At 41.4% G+C, this 21,129-nt stretch overlaps 1 protein-coding gene across 16 annotated transcripts in view; it reads right to left on the bottom strand.

Annotated features, from left to right (window-relative positions):
• adgrl2a (adhesion G protein-coupled receptor L2a) overlaps positions 1 to 21,129 on the bottom strand; it is a 93,382-nt gene that overhangs the window by 61,441 nt on the left and 10,812 nt on the right. For all 16 annotated transcript variants that reach the window (XM_046391055.1, XM_046391061.1, XM_046391059.1 and 13 more), the window contains exon 2: positions 10,752 to 10,937. In XM_046391055.1, coding sequence (XP_046247011.1) covers positions 10,752 to 10,827 — 76 coding nt within the window. In that variant the 5' untranslated portion in view covers positions 10,828 to 10,937. The remainder of the gene's footprint in view (positions 1 to 10,751; positions 10,938 to 21,129) is intronic.

Below are 21,129 nucleotides of genomic sequence, written 5' to 3'. Positions count from 1 at the left end.
CAGAGCACACTGACAAGACATCTTAGGTCACTTTTATATCAGAGATGATCAGTAACAACCCAGTAATTCTGTAGTGGGGAAAAAAAAACATTGATTTTTCTGTTCTTATTTCATCCGTCCAGCAGCATGATGCCCAGTGCCAGACTGAGGGAAAAAAAGGGAGCTTGCGCTACGCCATAGTGGTCTGTTTTACTTTAAAAGAAATATTTTAAAAGTAAAACAGATCTGAGGCCATTTTCCAAAACCAGAAATATAAAAAAAGAGGAATATCACATTATGTTGTGTCAAAATATGCAGGATATTGGCTCATGTTAGGTCTTTGAAATCTACTTGCACAGGGAGAGGGAGGCAGGAACAGAGAAATATATTGGGAGAAGAAGAAGAGGCAAAGAGCAGCAGGGGAACGAGCATTCCAACCTCATTTGTATTCTCCACCATCCAATTCACTCCAGTTCATTTACATCTCTGCTACTTCCATAGCAACAGCAGGGGGGCTATCAGGAGCATCTTTGATATAGGTACATGACTCTGAAAAAGATCTTGTCATTTCTCTCTGAATAGATGGCATGAAAAAACGACTCTAAGACTTACCCCCCCCTTTTGGTGTTAAGGTGGGTTTCTTTAAGCAGAAATTTACCCTATAAGAGTTGTTTTTTTTTCCTTCACTCTATTCCTCACTCCCAGCCGGCCTTTGTAGACACATAAGCCTGCACAGGAAATGCTATCATTGCACAGAAAAGAAATATGATCCTGTAGCTTTGCACTTGATGATTTTACGGTGTTCTGACAAAACATGGACATTAGCAAAGTCTGGTATCCAAGAAAGTTTTTTTTTTTCTTTCCTAATCCAGAAGAATTTGAAAAGATACGAGGCATCAAGTGTTGCAGACAGACAAAATGAATAACCACTGCAGCAGCAGGAAAACACGGGCTCATCAAATTCCATGTACACTTGTATGTAAATCAACCTTAAGGCCTAATTAAGCTCCATGGGGCTCATCAAGGTCATAAATCCCCTTTTTTCATAATGCATTATTGACTTCACATCATCTGCACATGTCGGCTGACTGCACTCGCACAAGCACACAATGTCATCTCACTGTCTAATATCGGATAGCCCTAGGGCCAGTCAGTGTGTGTGTGTGTGTGTGTGTGTGTGTGTGTGTGAGAGAGAGAGAGAGAGGGAAGAGAGGAGAGTTTTTTTAGGTCACAAAAAAAGCAAGGACATCTTCTGGTAATGAAATGGATGCAATGACCATCAAAGGGTAAATTTTGTCCCGTGGTCCTTAACAAATAGTCACTGGTAGATTTGAGCCTTAAATTAAACTGCATTTTCAGATTATCAAGGACAGGTCAAGGCTTTTTGTCAATTTTATTATGATGGTGTTGAAGAAAATTTGGTGCAACTTTACAAATTTGGCAAAACCTACACTAAATTAAAATTATAAAGGAAGGAAAGGAAGGAAGAATGTTTTTTTATTTTAGTGTGGGGTGAGCCGTGACCTTAGAATTTAAATTTCACAGGCTGAAAGTGACCTTAAACGTGTTTTGTTTGATTAGTGGCGGACTGATCGTATGAGTCATTCCCAAAGAGAACTGATATAGGGCAGTCCCTGCTGAGAGTCACGGTGCCTTTTAGCGGAAGCAAGACCTTTGGACCTCATTACTCAGCTTTATCAGTGACAATATTTCAGACAATATAAAATGATCTAGAATTTAAACGTGATAAGGGTGAGTCATATTTTTTGCAGAGGACCTTCCAGACTGGATGTGTTTGTCAGCACTTCTCCTGGTCTGTATCATTTCCACAGTTTCCATTACAAACAATGAAAAAAAAAATATAGGCTCAGATACATTGGGTCGCCCAGACTTCCTTCTCTGCTCCAATGAAGCGTTTGATGCTCCTCGATTCAATAAGGAAGCATTTCCCAGTGGGTCACCAGTGGCAGTACACACAAATGAGAAGAGTCCATCTGCTTGGTTTGCATTCCCAAAGTGCACTTCCTCAAGCAGGCCACAGCAGTGGTTCCCCTTCCCGAGACTCGGCTCTCATGTGTATGCATTTGTGCCACATTATTCAGCTAGTGCTTCAACTGACCCCCACCTGGCATTTAAATTCCCTGACCAACCGGGTAGTCATGCCCTGATGACACGACTGCTGCTCCAGCTGAATTCTTTATGCAGCTCTTATTCAGACTAGACTGCGGACTTGCCACCTTCTAGGTTAGGCAGATTGTTATGTGACACAATGCTAATTTACTACATATATCCTGGCTTTTGTCTCTTTGTTGGACTTAGCCAAGGTTATGCACATGTTCTGCACACCTACAGAGGGCTTACCTGATGAATACAGTACAAGGGAAACAATAGTATTTTTTTCTTTTTTTAATAAAGGATTTTTTTTTCTTAATCAAGAGGCTATTATCTTCAGATTTCATGCGGTTCAAGGATCCTATCTGCTAACACTTGAAGAGAACACTGTTCAGGCTAAAATTAAATTTTACTCTTGTTTCAGTTCATCACAGATTTATTGACTGATATTCATTATAATCCAGAGGCTGAATATTATCTTGATGACCTTCCATCTCATATGTATTTTTCTCCTTCAGTGAACTGATTGCTACAACATTCAAAAGAAGGTTCCCCTCTAACATTTTTTTTTTCACTACAAACTTTGAGATTTGGATTAACCTCATTTGAATCAAGTCCACAAACTAAGTGAGCTTCCTAACGTTGTCACTCCTGTTTCCAGTCCTTACACGTCACAGCGGGGGCACTTTGAAGGTCTCACTTAAGGATTTATCAGATGTCTCTCAAGCTTATCGGCCTTAATTATTGCTTGTTGGCTATCTAAAAATAATTTGGGGACTTGTGGTGTGTGTATGTGTGATTGAAATTGGAGTACAAGAGCAACTATTAAGCGAGATGCAATGGTCCAGCTGAGCTCAGTCAGTATTATTAAAGACACCCTTACATACTGAGAAGGGCTGGTTCATTTCATTTAATATTGATTTGTAACATTTCCACAGGGGGAAATCTGTCTTTGATGACTATTTTTCACAGCCCATCATTTATTTGAGAGGGGGCCCTAAGTGCACAGGCCCAAGCCCTTGACATACGGACACACTCGAGGGTCATTATGTCTCAAAAGGTCAAAAACTCAGTCACAAGCACTCAAGTCACAGCAATCTGCTAGAGTGCAAATGACCCAACCTGACGTTTGTTTGCCAGCAAGTAAAACATCACTTCATGACTTCTGCACTCTAAATGATGGCAGACAAAAATGGACCAATGAGCTTGAACATTGTTTTTGCTTATTATTGACTCACAGCATATTTTTGGCAGCCTGCCATTGGTCAAGCAGCTTCACGACAAAGAAAGGGGAAAATACTGAATGTACCGGTGAAACTCTCTAAGGTAACAAGCTTCATAAATGGGCACTCATAGTTCCTTCCAAAGACCCTGGTTTTAAATCCTGTATATTTATGGGCGTAGTTTCACCACCCCTCATTTATAGGAGCCTCTTCAGGATTTATAGCTGCACTAAATCAGGACTGAAAGCAAGAGGACAAAGAGGATTCCACTAAGGGCAAGCAGGAATATCTTGCATCTGACTCTTGAGAGTGTAAAATCTGTGAAACCATAAGCCTTTGGATTACGTTTTCTTAACAGAATCTGTCATTACATGTTCTGCAGTCAGTTCATTCATTACATGACATCCAAACCATAACCACACTCTGCTGTGCTTCAGTGAACATGCCTTTCAACAGCAACCTCACAATGAAAACGTGATTACATACCCCTTGAACACCTGCAGATTGTTGTTGTTTACATTTAGGTGTTTCAGTTTATATAGAATAGGAATCTCACAGGCATGAGTCAATGGTTTCATAAATTGCGGTTCTCATAAGACCACTTCAATGCATTTATCCCTCAGTTACTCTTGTTGCTCAAATCAGAAGGTTTAGAGTGACTAAATTGCTTTAAATGCATGTGATTCACTGTACGAAGGAAGGATGCACAGCATGCAGAGTAACAGTTCATTCATAACAGTTGGCATCAGCCTTTGACTCACAGAGAGAGCTCAGGCCTATATGGATAACAAGGGAATATTTCAATGCTGCACTCCATGTGACCTGAATGCTGCAGTCTAATCACCTTAAAATTCCAAAGAATTACAGTAGCAAACAGGAAACCAAGCTACACTTGCCCTTTGACCAGCTGAGCTGGTGCATTTGTCTGGCGGGAGGTGTACATGCTGGTTGCCGTTTGAAATACCATCTACGCTGGATAATCAAAAACATTCTCCTCATCTGCCCCTTTCAGACAGCACTTCAACAGCAATTCTTGCATGAGGTCTGCCTGCTGTCCTTGATGTCCACTGCACACGTTCCAGCAACATAAAAATATTAAAGAACTAAAAACCCTGTGCTATTTCTGCTATCATACGGCTAGCTTTAGGTATTTTCTCAATGCACATGCCTTGTGAAGTACATAGACCAGAACCTCTGAGATAAAATCCTGCAGCCGAGTTAAGGTCACTTTTCCATTCCACCACAACAAGTAACAAATATAGAACAACAGGAGAAAACAAAATGAAAACTTTAAAAATGGAGGCATATCCCTGACAAATGGAAGCCTGCTTATAAAAAGATACCCACATACTGCTAGCCACATCTGCCATGGCCAGATCAGACACAACCAACAAAAGCACAAAACAATAAATGTTCCATGAATAATGGGTCTTTGGTTATAGACCACTGCACTGGAAATTGATAAGCCACATTTGGTTTTGTCTGTCTTTGAGATTCAGAGAGGAGACTCAATGGGTTATCAGAACGTGTTTTGTAGATTGTTTGGGATATACTTGTTAGGGACCCACATGTTTCTACCTGGGCAAGAACAAAGTGAGACAAAGCATGACGGTAAAATCCAAGTCAGATAGGGACATGTGGGTGGATGACTAATCTAGGGCGCCTGAGATCCCACCCAGCGAGGGCCTCTCGGGACCCGTGTGAATGCCCATTATCCGCAAAGATCAGCACCGAGAATGACGGGAGAAGGTAGGTTTCACACTAAGTCTGATGCTCTGTCACGCTGAACCACTCTCCTAGCAAGTCTGAAACCCAATTAAGGACCATGTTAGAGGTTGAGCACCATGTCAAGAAACACAGTCCTGTTGTTTTGTGCGAGAAGTCTGCAAGGCTCACACCTTAATTAAGCAAATACCCACAGCCTTGCATGGGAAATACTCTTTGGCTAGGTTTATAAAGGACCAAATACACAGTTGAGGAACCTAGAAATAAGTGAGAATTTGAGGGATAATTAGCCCCATAAAATACCACTTAAAGCACTCCTGCTATAACTAACACATAGAAGAGACTAATTGGAGTTAAAACAAGGCATTGTGTTTCCTGTCTGGACTGCTGGATTGGTGTCACGGCTGAGATCTCCCTGTGAGTTATGGACGGCGACAGCACACAACAAACCAATGATGCTTCGCAAGGTTATCTGTGCATAAATAACCATTAAGAAGAATGCTGATGTAGCAACCTTAACCCGACATCTAACATAGGCCACTGCGATCGTGTTAAAAACCTTTGGCAAGGGCAGTGAGGTAATAATTACAAGTTTCATATCTTTTGGGTTAGTGGAACAGATTTTTAACTGTCTCAGTTACCAGGTGAAGGGAGCGTCTGCGTTTGGGTGGAAGGGAGGAGGGTGGCAAGATGTCAAGAGCTCCACCATGCTCTTGCATGACAAACACCAACCTGGAGCCAGCAGTGACAAAGCCCTAATCCAGAAAATCCCTCCTTCCTTTGCTGAAAATCCTAATGAGGATTTGAAGTGCTCTGCGGGGAGGAGACCCAGGGGCTGTGGTTACACCTTGCCACTGCTTGCTCTCCCAGTCATTGTCTCCTTATCTCCTTATTGGCCAAGCCTGGCTGGCGATGAAAGAGACATGACAGCATGGTGGGCCTTCGTACACAGGCCCCACGCCTGCCTGGCTCCACAGGAAGCCAGATTCCACAGTCTGCCACAAACAACCAGGATGACATCAAGAGGTAGGTGGAAACACAAAACCAACAGAAGTTGTTTACTGAAGACACACAAGATAAAGGAAACTCACCCCTTTAGCTTTAACTGTTTTATAACTGTTTCCAATGTGAAATAAATTGGAAGCTGTAAAAACTTTGCTTGATGGGTGTTTCATAACATAATTACCTAAGAAATTATTTGTTTCTCCTTACAAATTAGCTATGGGCCAGCCTTTTCAAAGTACCTTAAATGCCAAATTAAGTGGTCAGGGAACAGGAGCATGGCAACGCAGTGGGATTCTATTCTTTTCCATGGACACAACACTGGCACAAATTAGTGCTTCAGAAGAACAGGCCTACTGCCTGTGGTTCTACAAAAGCTTACATGACAGACGGTATTTTGATTTTTTCTTTTTAAGATAACACGCAAAAGCAAAGCTGCTGAAAAAGAGGACCCTAGTTGGCAGAATGAAAAGCAGAATATCTGGGTGTTTAATTTACCTGACTGGATTTCCCTGTTGCTAATCTACTTTAATACTGCTATATACTAATCTACTTTCCCCAGAAATTATGAGCCTGCTCTGAAATAGTTGTGCAGTTATAAGTGCGTGGGTATGTACTTGTGGCATAAGGGTAGGTCATAAGGAAAAGTTCTCAGAGCACAAAAAGAAAAATGATGGAACAGCCATCTTCATAAAGTAACATAAATAGGCTTCACACTTTCATGATTACAAGAACAGGCTAACCAGGGAAAATAGGTGGTGGCACAGCAAATGGGAGGTGCTGGGTCCTGTTCTTGTAGGTTCTGGCTCACATTAAGCCCGAGGCTTTTACTTCCAGTAATTACATTTCAGAACACCTTGATTGTCTATTTCACTCCTTTCACGTTGAGATGAAGGCTTTAAGTCTCTTCTCTTTTCCTTTCACATGGCACAAAAAGAGGACTTTTAAAGGTGCCCTTCCCTGTTGCCCTTGAGAAATCTCAAGTACTTCAAACATTTGAAGCTTGGAGGAGAGACAATAGTGTGGTTTCAGGGCGTAGACAGGGAAAAGAATTTCACTGTATCAGACTTGTTCGCACAGGTTTTGTCATTACCAGACCATACCATGGGAACTTCTTTATTTATCTTTATACCAACTAAACATCATAGGCCCTACAGTAATGGACATGACAAAATATGATCTACACACAGAAATTGTGGTTGATTCACTGTTACATAAAATCCCCATGACCCACTTAACACTGCATTGCTTTACTTCAATAGGGCACGGCCTTTCACTTGTTGTGAAGTTTGCAAACTGCATAGCCAGCAATGCTAAATGATGAAGAACAACAACAACAAAAAAAAACACTAAAAGATTTATGTTATATCAATAACATTTCAGTAGAGATGATCATAGTAACATTAGATGCAAACACCAGACAAATACCTGTGGAGTTGAGGACACAGACACATTTTCTACTGATACATTCTTAGCGCTCTACATGTTGCAAACTTTGCCCCCTCAATCTCTTGACTGAGAGTCCTCACTCTGCTTTCTAATTCTGCCTTGCCATAATTTTAACAATCCTTGGAAAAGCCTTTGAAGAGAGGGTAAGCATGAACTTGGTGTGAACTGTTATTCTGTTGCTGATACAGGCAAATCCTACCAGCCCGACCTGAGTTCACAAAATTATTTTGGAAGACATGTGAGCCAATTTAACCATGTGTTGCAGGGCAAAATCACCACAGTTTTTACATTTTGCCAAAAAAGCAAGGAAAGCATTATTACTTTACGAATTACACCACCTTCACCTTATTTCTGGTGGGTTGCTATGGTGATATCCGCAGAGGACAGCAGTAGGACAAAGGGAAATAAACCTGCTGCTTCAAAGAAGATCATTTTGAATGCCAGAGGGCAAACTTGTGCAGATGCAAAACAATATCAAAGCAGGTCAGAGTACAGCACACTGATTAAAGTGATAGACACTATGAGTCTTTTACTTCCTGACCTACAGTATCCCATCTACCTTAAAAATGACCATCTGTGTGGAAAATTACTGAATAAATAAATATTGTCATAACCCAGCTCAAGACACCAATGAAAAAAAAATCCAAATCGATGCAGCAGTGACAAAGATATCCTGCTATTAGTATGCCCATACTGGACTAGGACAAATGACAACTGGCGGCCCGTGGGTCACACCCGGTCCAAGATTTCCATCCGTCCCATGGAATATTAATAAATTCAATAAAAATGCACACCGGACGTTACTCACCAGGGGAGGAGGCCTAGTTGGTCCTGGGCGATCATCAGTTTGCTTCCCAACCCCTAGCAGTGAGCCAAACAGTCCGCAGTTCTCCGGTTCTGCAGAATCAGATTATTCTCCAACTCCACCCTCTCTATTCCGCGGACCCACCATCTAACCAACCAGCCTCCAGGCTGACCGTTCCCTGGAGCTGACAGCAGTGCACTTGCTGGAGTACAGGAGGTTGTCGGAGAATCACTAAGCTTGTCTTGTACAGATGTAAGAAGTGTCACTGGGGTTTATTTTCAGTGGCCAGTGCAAGGGAAACAAGGGAGTCTCAAACAAGTATTTCTGTTTGCTTCTTGAGATCCTGAAGTGCAGTTTTTGTATTGAACAACACTAACTGCCTACATTGTACTGATACAGACTAATAAAAACAACATTTATCTTGTAAGAAAGTGAAAATATTAAACAATAATAAGCTAATTAAGCATATATATAGATATATATATCCTTTTTTTTAAGTTCGGCTCCCACACTATCTGCTTTGAAAAATGCAGCCCTTGAAAAAAAAAAGCAGTTCATGATGACCCTTGCCTTAATCAAAATAATAAGCCAAATCAGCAGATGCAATGAAAATAAGGAAAGTGGGAGATGAAAGGAGGAGCAGTGAGTCAGCTGAGCAAATACAAATTACAACATGTATACATGTGGACATAAGTCCAGCCGATCAAAGGTGGAGGATGAGATATGTATTGTACCGAAGGAGGTCGCAGGAGGAGCACCGTCCCCCACAGCTACAGTGTCAGTCATTGTGTATCTCTTACTTCAAACGCAAAGAAAGGAGGAGAAAAAAACCCCACAAACTTTAAACTATTTACAGCATTCCACTAACCCATCTAATTCAATTATAAAAATGCATTAAAAAGATATTAGGGGTAGACGCAGTTTAATGAAGCATGTTTACTTGGGGATATTGTTTGTAATGAACTGTTTCTGGGCTGATCTCTGCAGCTGAGATGGGAAATGGGAAGGAGGTGGATGGGAACCAACCAGAGGAAAAGGTGAATGACAAATGTCATCAATAAACGGGTTTATTCCTTTGTTTTGCATGTATTCCTTCTCTCCCCTGATTTGGAATAAGCAGCTGCTCACATACTATAGTCACTATGTACTCTCTCAGCTTTTCCCTCTGGAGTGTTTAGACTACCGTGTGCCACCTCCGAATCACTCAGAGCTTCAACCTACCGCATCCCTGGCGGCAGATGCACCCTGCCTAATCATTATGAGCTAGTGCTGTAGTGTCAAGATCCTTCCTTGGCTTCCCACCTTTCAAACAAGTGTACACTGAATTCTGTGGTGGGCTTGATGAAACCAGGAGCACTGACAGAAACTCTCCGGGGCTCTTTCTTCCGACCTAAATAGGTTTACTTACATACACATAAGACTTGTAACTGCCAACTCTTATCTTTGCATGACGCTTCTAAAATTATATGTCAAGAGTGCTGACATGCTGTATATGGAATACATATGATGATGCACTGACACTTTTAAGTGATTTCTATGAAAGCCTCTGGGTTGCATTAATCCACTTGAAGTCTATAGAGACCACACACTCCTCAAATTTCACACTTCTTAAATGAAAGATAAAATCCAAGCCACATGATTTGTGAGAAACACATATGGTAACATATAACTGGCAGTGTGCCTTGCTGCAGTGTAAATCAAGCATCTTGAGGAATCATTACCTTCCAAACTTGAATTAATTATCCTATATGACTGATTTTTTGAAGTATGGTTGGCCAAAGCTTCAACAGTTGGCACCAAAAAAAACAACCCTGTAATGGCTCTTCTGGTACATTGCACTGAAAAGATGGCAAATTTGGTTTATTCTAAATCCAGTCATCAAACATCTGAAGAAACACACCTCTTGTGATTAAACACTAACATGTTAGGGATACAGTTTATAAGATATGACTTGCATGCCTAAATCTTGTAATTACGACACAGCAGAGAATGATTTAATCAAAGCTTAATGCGCTATGATTAAAACACATTCAGGCTTTATATTTTTCGAGGTGTGAAATCTGTGTGAGTCTGCCATATGAGACAGAACATTTTAGCGGGGAATTTACAAATGGATCCAGCTCTGATGCCACTGGGAACAACTGACGCTTTCAAGCAGAAAATCTCAGACAAATCACAATTTACCAACTAATGAAACCACTCAAGATTATCCCCCATCCGCCTGTGCCCACTGTCCTCAGAGCTGCATTACTTACACAAGCAGTGCCTGCACTCAGAGGAGCAGCTTTGGCTGAAGCAACATTTTCAGTGCTTATGCCATATACCAGAATAAGACAACAGGCTGTCATTGAGCCTGAAACAATACTCATTCAAAAGATTCTACACAAAATACTGGTGTGAGAACAAAACAGAATGTTTTCAGAGGAAGCTAAGACGACAGTTCAATATGTACTTACCCTCTGTGGAGTGCACATGGGCTAGCGTGAAGAGAAACCAGCAGAGGGTGTGTAGTTTCCACAGGGAGCATGCCATGGCGCCTTGGTGCTGATGGTTTGTGGCAGGTTTGTGTTCTGACTAAAAGGTTCTGATTAAAAAAGTCCAAGCCAACTGGTCTCAGAGATGTTCATCATTGATCCTCTCACCTGTGGAGCATACCAAGAGAGACATTCACTTCAGGGATCAAATTTATTCCACGTGGGAGCTCAGTCCCTGTGCGATTATACAGAGGAATTCGCCCTGTCACACTCTTCTCGCAAGGAGCTTGGTGCTGCATTTACATTCCACTGCAGAAATGTGACAACCCCTAGGCTGTGAAACGCTACAAACCCACGTAAGCCACTAAAATAAGCCCAGAAGGTCAATAATCCTCAGAAGGGAAATCCCTTAATGGTAGATGAATGCTAACCATTTCACTGGCAGGGACGTGGAGCAGGGTGGGTCCAGCAAAGACACCGGACCCACCCTGTTCATCTCCTCTTGACCTATCGCAATTGATGCTTAACATATCAATGCTGTGTCAAATTGTATTTAAACCTTTATGGGTATTCTGAAATTGAATTATCAGTAATCAAAATCAAATTTCATATCAGCCCTGAAGATTAAAAAAAAAAAAAAAAGTCTACAAAAGTCTGAAGGAAATGTTAAGTTAACTGATTTAAATGCTAAAATTATCCATAATAATACATTTGTCAACATTAGTCAAAAGGTTTTTCATCCGACTACAGTCATATTGGTTTGTATTAGCTTAGATAATCAGAACAATCAATGGAAAATCTTATTTCATAATAGAGAATAATAGAGTATATATATTATGTCTTCTTTGGTCAAATACTGGTGTTGTTTTAACATGAAGTTACAGTTACAAAGTCTACATGACTGACAATTCAACATCACATCAGTGTAGACAGCTCAGTCTCACTGGTTTCAATGCATTTTAAATCAGCTACATTATGGTGTTATTTACGTAGAGTTTCCTACTACTGGCATTTCATCACTTCTTCGAAAGTAACTACTTCTGTCTGACTGATATTGTGTGACTCTTTCCACCCCCACGCCCTCGCCAAACAAACAAATAATGAAACCCCACCAAGCAAATGGTCACTTCTTTCTGTTGTTACTGACCACAAACCACCTTATCTTTCCAGTCCCTTCCCTCCCCACCCCCTCCTTCACATGTCTCCAAACTAGAATTCCTCTCTCCCCACCTCATCCATACCTGTCCCTCCAGTGCTAGTCTGTTTGAATGTTTGTTTTTGCTCTGTTTCACTACAAAAGCAAATGGCCTCCTTCTTGTCATGGATACAGTGCTAGGCTGTGTAGGGTGAAACCTAATGCCTACCTGCGCGCCCGGGCATGCGTTTCACACAACTAACGGCTCCCTTTTGTCTGTGTGTTTACACTGCTGGGCTAAGCTCAGTACTCTCACTCCCATGAACCATTAGCACATTCACCATGGGATATGGCATCACTCCGGCAACAAGGCACATAGGACCCCATTAGAAACTGTTTTTGTTAGTCTTCTTTTTTAGCACAATCAAAAACAGCATTCCATTTTTTTTTCTGTCTGCAGCCTGCAACTGTTTGTTAAGATTCAAGGGACTGAGTGTTATCCATCATACTAGCAGCTAACAAGACGATGCAACTGAAAAGACGGTGAGGAATTCTGTTTGTCATCTGCAGCCAGAGCTGCACAAATCAGCTTCGGCTGGCTCCTCCACACTAGAGAATATCCACGGCCTGAAGAGTCTTTGATCTATTTTGTCTGAGATCTCAGACAGTGTAATAATTCTTCACCGAGAAAACATGCGGCGTGCACACATTAACCAACAAAGTTATAATTAAGCCTGCCATAATCAGCTCATCTAGTATGACATTATGCCTCACCTGAGACCTCTAATTTTAGAGCCATTTAAAAGAGGTTAACAGGAGGAGAGTTCATGCAGCCACAGTGTATTTAGTTTCAATGGAATAATATGCAGTCATGAGACTCGATAAATGAAAGTTGATCACTGAGACCAAACATGGTGGACTCTAACAAAACCTTTGTCCTTCAGTTGATCAGTGCATATGGCATGAATTAAATTTATCAGGCAAGTGGCTACAAATAATCAGCCTACACTGAAGGTCCATACAGGATAACGAGCCCTTAAGCAGATTGTCTCCACAATAAAGCTGCACAGAGAGCACATAGGCTTAATGATCTTCACCCGTGTCCACAAAGTCTTACTGTTTGGCCCACTTAGTAAGACAGAAAATGCTGGGATCACACACACATTAACATGTGATGAGATCTAAGTGATGATAATCCCATTCAATTATTACATTCAACAAATAGTAATATAATAGGAAAGTGGAGAGAGACATCTTTGGTAATAATACGTTTTCGCATCAAATTTTACAGAGCAGGTTCACAGAGGAGCTATCACTGGAGGTGTCGGTTGTAGCATTAAATTTGTTTCACTGTCACTCAAAAAAATGAGTTTTATTTTCCCACCCTCCCTAGCCTTGTCACTCTTTTATCAAATATAGTCCCACTTTGCATCTAGTTCACTCGTGACCTCTGTGGTGCGTGCACAGAATCAAAAGACAGACAATATGGGATATGCCAAGTGCAATTTCAAAGAATAATGCACTGCCCAACTCGGCTTATGACCTTGATGGAAGTAAGATAACCCGGTAAAGATTTTACAAGATAGTTGCAATAGCTGGAGTATTGCCTTACTTTGGTTGTAATCGAATTATTAGAGTGCACATAAACACACTGATTTACTCGTCTAAATTGAGCAGATTAATGCAGTGGATTAAGTGCTGTACCCAAAACTAGTGCAAATCCATCTGGAGAACTTTAAAAGTCACATCACATTGGCTCCTTAATTCCAAAATGATGAACTGTAATTTATTATTAAATTCCACAGTTTTGCAAATTGAATACCTGAGTGTACCTTTAATTACACCCGGAGCAGGTTAAAAGCAGTCGCCACTATTAAACTGTATGTTTGTGGAACCACACAAGTTAAATTTGTACTTTGCATACATATTAATATTTGTACGATACATGTCACATTATGTTAAGACCACATGTTTATGACCATTTCTAGCCCAAAATCAGTGCATATACGCTGGATATTTTAACTTGGGCGAACCCGTTAAGCGCAGTAGAGCAGTAGCAGCCCAGTAGACAAATTTGCCTTTCTGGTTTTTGTTTTTTTTCTTTTTAATGGTGTGTCATGTTAGAAGTAGGGAACAGCAGAAAGCAGCAGATCATATTCCTCATCAGACTACACCCAGAAAAAAGTCAATAACACATTGTTTTGTTTTGTGCAGAGCTGATGATAGAGATAGTCAAAGAGTGAGCCATCTTGTTTTCTTCCCATCAATTTCACATGCACAGAACTGAACGAGTGCTGACATGGAGGACAGTGACGATGTTACGGTGGTTACTTTAAATGTCTTTTACTTCAGCTCTCTTTCAAAACTCGAAGCAGACTGAGTACTGCTTAGGTTCGGATGGATGGAAAAGTATTTATACGCCAATGTTGTTAACGTCAACATGTATCTTAGCATCATGCTGGAAAAAGGTTGAAAATCAGCATTTGTTTACATCACAGCCAATCGGCGCTGGAGACGATAAATAGCAGTGCCTCCTGCGGAGCGCAGAGTGCAGAGTGACGCTGGAATGACTGTCGATTGTACCCTTTGTCCAATGTGAAAGAGGTACAAGACGAAGAGAGGGCGGCTGTGTGGGTAATTCTAGTAAGTGTTGGGAAATTTTGCAGTTCTTTGTGGGTCCAATCATGAAGTAAAAACAATTGGCATATTTTAAGATACAACTCTGATCTCTGGCTAACCTCAAACACACCTTAAGCACAGCATCATCACAGCATAAAACTGAAAACTGAAACATGAAGAAACATACGACAACAAAATTGCCAACTGGGTGGGTTAAAGGTGTATATTCCAGTATATTTATGTCACTTTAACTCCCGGTGCTTGTGTTTACATATGTAAACAAACTTCTATTATAAGTCTCAGCCTGAGATAACAGTGCTGATTCAATATGATTATCCTCGCTTGCCTGTCATCATTGCTTAGTGTAAAAAAAAGTCGCAGCGTGCTCAACAGACCTCCTGTGTCAGAATGTGAAGACAAAGACAACACACTTTTAAACAGTTTTGCCTCCGAGGCAGTCGAGACCCCCTACCAGGAAAAAAATTCAGAATGTAGATCCCTAGTACAAGGGGAAGGGAGTTCTGTAAACTGATGATAACAGTCCTATACTTTAATATATTTTGTATCATGCTGCGAATGTTTAACATGCTGAGGCACCAAAGGCACGGACAGGAGGGAGACTGAAGGCTGCCGTTCTCCTCATTAAACGTGCTGAGGTCTCCCCTCTCAGCTGGGGGTTTCTTTTCTCCCCCGCCTTGAATCAGAAACTGCCGGTGATCATAACTTGGCTGTTTCCTTTTTAAATAGCCCTCGACTTGGGTGTGATCTCAGGTTTTAGTATCTGCAACAATCTGCTGTTGTGTTGGGTTTTTTGCCATTTATACGGGGGATGGATGGATATGCGATGAAGAGTCTCGTCGTCAACATGGCTGCCTCTAATGCACTAGACAAATGATCAAAGCAGTTTTCTGTGATTGTTAAGCACAGATTGCTAAAAAATCAACAGGCCTCACACTGTTCTGGCTAAATATGAAGTCACTGCAGACAGATGTTGATGCACTCTGAGAAAAGGGAAGCCACAGGGGCGTGAGCCCAGAGGCTTTAAACATGTGTGTACTGGATATAGTCTCAATACAACAGAATGCTTTATAATTGACAAGTGAGTGACGAAACCGTGAATTGCAGAAGCTCAGTTGGCCTTCTTGGGAGAAAATAAAATAAAAGGCTTAGTAACTGGGAGGGAGGGGGTTATTAGAAAAGAGGGAGGAGGGGGTGATTGAAAAGGACAGTTTGAAATTTGAATGCAGCGGGGGTCTGAAAACAAGAGGCAGATGTGAAAGAATGCCGGCTTCCTCAGACAAAGGTCCCGGTTGTCCCTCTCTAGCTATTAGAGGGCCACAGGAGAATAGAAGAAGAGTTGGGCCATTCTATAAACGAGGTCTGGGTGAAGAGAGGGGGGGGAGGCAAAATAAAGAACCTGGGTGCAGGAGGGAGGGGGGGCTCCACTTACAATAAAAGATTGACAGCTTGCAAGTCTTGCTTGACCCTTGAATTAGCCCCTGAGCTTTCAACAGACCTCAAGAAAGAGTTGGGATGTTAATTGTCATGGAACATCACAGGGATGCAAAGGAAGGGAAATAGGGGACCAAAGATTCACTGAAATGTAAATCAGAACCAACAGACCACCACATGTTGAATGAGGAGGGAACACATTTGGTTTCTATTGGCTTTTCCCAACAGCATACTCATACATGAATTCATACATACTATAAGAATCCTGTTATCTCTGTTTCTCTTACCCACTTTGAGGAAAAAACTAAAATACCTGGGGACACAGGGCTCAGTCGCAGAACACTCAGTATCAGCTGTGGAAGAAATATATTCCCAAAAGAGATTGTGTTCCTGCCTTGACACTGCTGAAGATGTACAATTTGCAAGCGTAAATCAGAAAATTCGCACTCCAGAGGGGACAGATTGGGCTGGTGATGGGATGAGTCTGGAGCCCCACTGAGTCAGATATGGGGCAGGAAGGAATCAGAGGCTGACCCCTCTGCTGGGGGAATGATTGAGAGCAGCACAGGGCTAGAGAAGCTGAATGACACCCAACCAAACAGCGTGCGACTGCTTGTGCCCCAAACGCCGTCCCTGACCCTGACAGGAGCTCAGCCAGTGAAATACCAGGTCAAAGACGCATGCTGCGCAACAGGACAGCTCAGCTGCTTTAGGAGGGGGACTGAGCGTGGGGTGATGTACGAGATAAAGGAGGGAGAAAGGGAGGACTACAAGCGGGAAAAGGGGAAAACAAAAGGAAAGCATGAGGGTTTTTCTGATTGGAGTGTGTGTGTGTGTGTGGTGGGCAGTGTGTGTGTGTTGGGGGGTTGTTACAACATTTTATCCGAACATTATTAGCAAAACATAACAGTTCGGTAGGAAGACTATTTTTTCCCACATTAGTGTAGTTACACTGCATTGCAGCGATTTATCATTTTCAGGTGTTACCTAACCCATTTCATCATCTGAGAGTACATAAAAACAATTGTTTTTGAAGCTGTGGATCATAATGTTTGGATTAAATGAATCGTTAACTCGCTCGCTCTTACGCAAGACACACTGCAAGCCACAGAAAGTAACAGAGAGAGAGAGAGAGAGAGAGAGAGCGTGTGACACAAGTGTGGGGCTTGTCATGCTGGCTGCTCTTAGTGTTTGCACCATTGATCATTTTTATGAGTCACTCAATTAATCGATTAGAGTACTCCCCACAGGTCAGGACATATGGCTACTAAATAAAGCAATCATGAGCCAAAGCTTGGAACACTCCAACTCATCAATACATTTATGGAGACAAAAATGGTAGCAATGTCAAAAACAAATTCATACGATAGAAAGAAAATCTATTTTGGCGTAGCTTTGAGAGGCGTCCATATCTATCAGTGAATATCCCCCAATTTAAAAATGCCAACATATAGTAAGTTTTTTTTTCCTCACATGATTTTTCATCTGTACCCAACGGCACTGAGTGCTATGTTGCCCTCTACCTGAATATATATTTACTCCATCGCCTCATAATCACTTTAGCAATGCAACAAAATCCTATTAGCACTGAAAGATACCTTCACCTGTCTGTCCACATGGATTATAGCCAGATGATTTGCTACGGTAACAAAGTTTATAATACAGGTTCCGTACATTTTTAGTTGTAATTTTGATGTTTTACTGGGAAGTGAAGTGGATTATCTCAAATGAAATTTCAAAATGTCATTTCCACTTGCTGATAGCACAAAACTATTCCTTTCAGGTCTGTTGAGATAAGAATGATTCAGCCAGGGCCGTTAAACGGTGTCTTTGCCAAATGTTCCTCCGCTTAGGAATTAATAGGCTGACATTAATACAGCAAGATAAATAGGAAGGTCAGGAATGGAAGACCTGCCATTATATGGGCATCTCATGGTGATAGTACCTGCCAATCAAGTCCAATAAGTCCTTGACACAGCACGATTCACCTTGGAATACACAGACAGCATGTAGTATAGAGTGCATATTCCCCTGTCCAGAAACCCAATCCAATTAACACATAAATGCACATAAATACTTTCAGATTGAGACGACATTAGGACACCATTAAAGAAACATCCGTGTGTGATCCAGTTTGCCATGGCTAAATTGCTCAAAACGAATCAGGGATTGCGAAAACTGAGTTCGGCAGTTGGCCAAGACACTCAAACTTCAGCTGATACTTTCAGTTTCAGCGCGAGTGCAATCATTTCTGTGCAGTGCGTAAAAATAATACAATGTAATGTGTCTAAGCAAGGTCAAGCAGTGGGGACAAAAACAAGAACAACAACACATTTCACAGCAAGACACAACTATTGTGAGTCATTCATGTTGCTTGCATGCTTGGAACTGAGCTACGATGAACAAATAGACAGCTGAGGCCATAGATTTGCTCATTGGGGTCACGTTCAATGAAAAAGCGTAATTGAGTTCAGCAGCTTGTGTAACATATTATATTTTATTTATTTCTTTTTTTTTGCATAAAAGGGACCAAGCTCCTTTTGGGTGCACAGGGCCTGGCTTTAGTCTATGATAATAATGTGCTGTATTTACTAGGATATGCACCAGTAAGCAGCTTTTGTGACCCTCCTCCCTCCCTTTCCTCTTCAAAATGAGTGGCTGAATGGTTAAAAATCCTGCTCCCTCCTTCTATTAAGGACCTCACCATCAATAATGCACCGTGATCGTGAGGCGTTATTAAACATGATGATTAATTTTTAAGGTAGCGGGCAGCAACACAAAACATGAAGAAGGTAATGGAGAAGATGACTTGTCAGAGACACATTTAAAATGGAAGTGGAGCACATTGGAAAATAAGCAGTTTATTCATGTCGCTTAAGCAATGAGGAACAAAAGAGAAAGTGAGCAATTATCTTTGGGACCAAAATAAAAGGAGCTGGTTTTTTAACTCCACCCTCAATGTAAGATGAAATAATTAAGTAAGTCCTTGCCTTACGCTGAATGCACAATCCTGATGTTGAGCCATAGCCTGTTTTGCACAGTCCACATTGTCTAAAAGCTCCTTCTCTTCTTTATTTGCTTTTCTTGATGAGTTACATCTCCTCCTTTGTGACTCTTACATTTAAAAATGGCTTAAAGATTACCTGGATTCACCCCATCGTTGCATTTAAGCAAGCGTCATATTTTTCTCTCGGTATTTGTTAAAGAAAGCATCGAGAAAAGATGCTCCATTTTTGAATATTTCTAACATTACTAAAAAACAAAAAAAAAATCTCCTAAAAATGAACTGGCTTGGAAAGCAGTAACTGTGTTTCTAGAGTGGTGGATATTTTGATTTTTGAAGGGTGCTAATTCTTTCAGATTGTGCATAATGTGGCCAACCTTGGAACTGTGTCTAATTGAGGCTTTTAACCTTTCTGTGGTTCGGTGGAAGGACAGACGCAAACTCAGCCAAAACAAGGGACGCCACATAATCTCAGTCCACGTTAAAATAGAATACAGCACAAAGACCTTACCCTTACAGCAGAAGCTACGCTATACAAATTATTTCTGCAGTGGAGTGGATCTACTGTAGCCTACTTTATCCATCGCTTGGCTGCCGTATCTATTTTCAATCTAAAAGATGACATGAATGCCTTTGTCAGACAGGGGAAGGAGTGCATGTCAACCTAAAAGAAGCTATAGCACCGTGTCTAGTCAGGGAGCTCAGACAAAAGAAGTGGGTGTAGTCTTTCCTGAATGCAATCACTTGTCAGCCCTAAATCTTCACTCACTGGCAGTGCCCTGACACATAATGGTGCTTGTTAAACCTGATTAAGGTATATTGGTGTTTATTTTTTTCCCCCAAAGACACAAAAAATGTTGAAAATGCTCAGAAATAAATGTTTTACACACTCAGCTGCACAATAACATGAATCATATTCTCAATAAAATGGGGGGTGGTGGGGAGGGTGGGGGTGGTGTAGCTGATACCACATTTACATGCAGCAAAGTGACAAAATAGAGTCACTTAAGTTTGCTCTGGATTTTCAGGCTGCATCATTAGATTTGCTCGTGCAGTTTCAGTGTCACTCCTCCTTGCCCTTTCCCCAAAGAGTGAAAGAGAGAGGACAGTTTTGGGGCTGAGCCTTCTCCAGAGTGTGTCATTAGCATAACATCAGCACCGTGTGGGGGATTGTGATGCAAACAAGCTCAGATTGGCTCATTCCAGCCCCCCCCTCCCACCCTTTTAATAACTAAGGTGCTATAGGATCTCACTCCTGCATGCTCACTGTACAATGCATCAGCCTCTGTGGGACAGAAAGAGAGAGAGAGAGAGAGAGAGTGGACATTTGAATATGAGAAAAGGTTCAACTTCAATTTGCAAGTCAGAGATGTGGTCACAAACATTTGGCTTCCTTTCAGTAGATACTGATAGAGTGGGGTTGCTGTACTTTGCCATTGCCCAAACCTGGACACATGGCATACCACAGGAGAAAAAAGCAGTAATGGTAAAAAATATATATATATATCATGTTTGTTATATGCAAAAATATCTCTTTTCAGGAATATGTCGTGCTTCCAACTGACCACGATTCAGTCTTGACATGATTAAAAAAAAAAAATATGTAAATGGATCTGTGGCTTATGTTATCATCCCCTGCCACCCACAGTAGGACAGCAGACCCAGCAATCACCGCTTCTGCACCTTGTGTATGTTTAATATGTGTTTGCTCTTTTGTGATAACAAAGAGGAGGGAGGGCAAACAGGGTTTTTCCTTTTTTTTTTGTTTTTCTTCTTTTCTTTTTTTTCCTCTGTCTCTCTGTGAATAACCGGACCAAAGTCAGGGAATCTAAAGACACAAGGAGAGAGAAAACAGCAGCAGATTCAGGAGACTGTCAAGCTTGCTGCGATAAAACATTCACAAGGAAATTATCTCCCTGTCGTAGGGCCCTCCTGTTTTGAATACCAAAGGGATTCGAATTCCCAAACAAACTCTGAAAGGCTGACCAATTTCGTGCTCTGCCAAATGATAGCGGATTGCAGTACAGGTCGCACCTTTGAAACGCCGCGCTGGAGGTAGTACGAAGCAGAGAGTTTAATCTCTGTATCTCTGTATGGGTAATCCACTGAAGTGTAATTGCTGCAGCTCAAAGTTATACAAAATAATGACA

Source organism: Scatophagus argus, chromosome 6 (assembly GCF_020382885.2).
Source record: "Scatophagus argus isolate fScaArg1 chromosome 6, fScaArg1.pri, whole genome shotgun sequence".
Taxonomy (NCBI): Eukaryota; Metazoa; Chordata; class Actinopteri; family Scatophagidae; genus Scatophagus; species Scatophagus argus.
The sequence above is the reverse complement of the archived record's forward strand: the minus strand, read 5'-3'. Positions and strand labels throughout refer to the sequence as shown.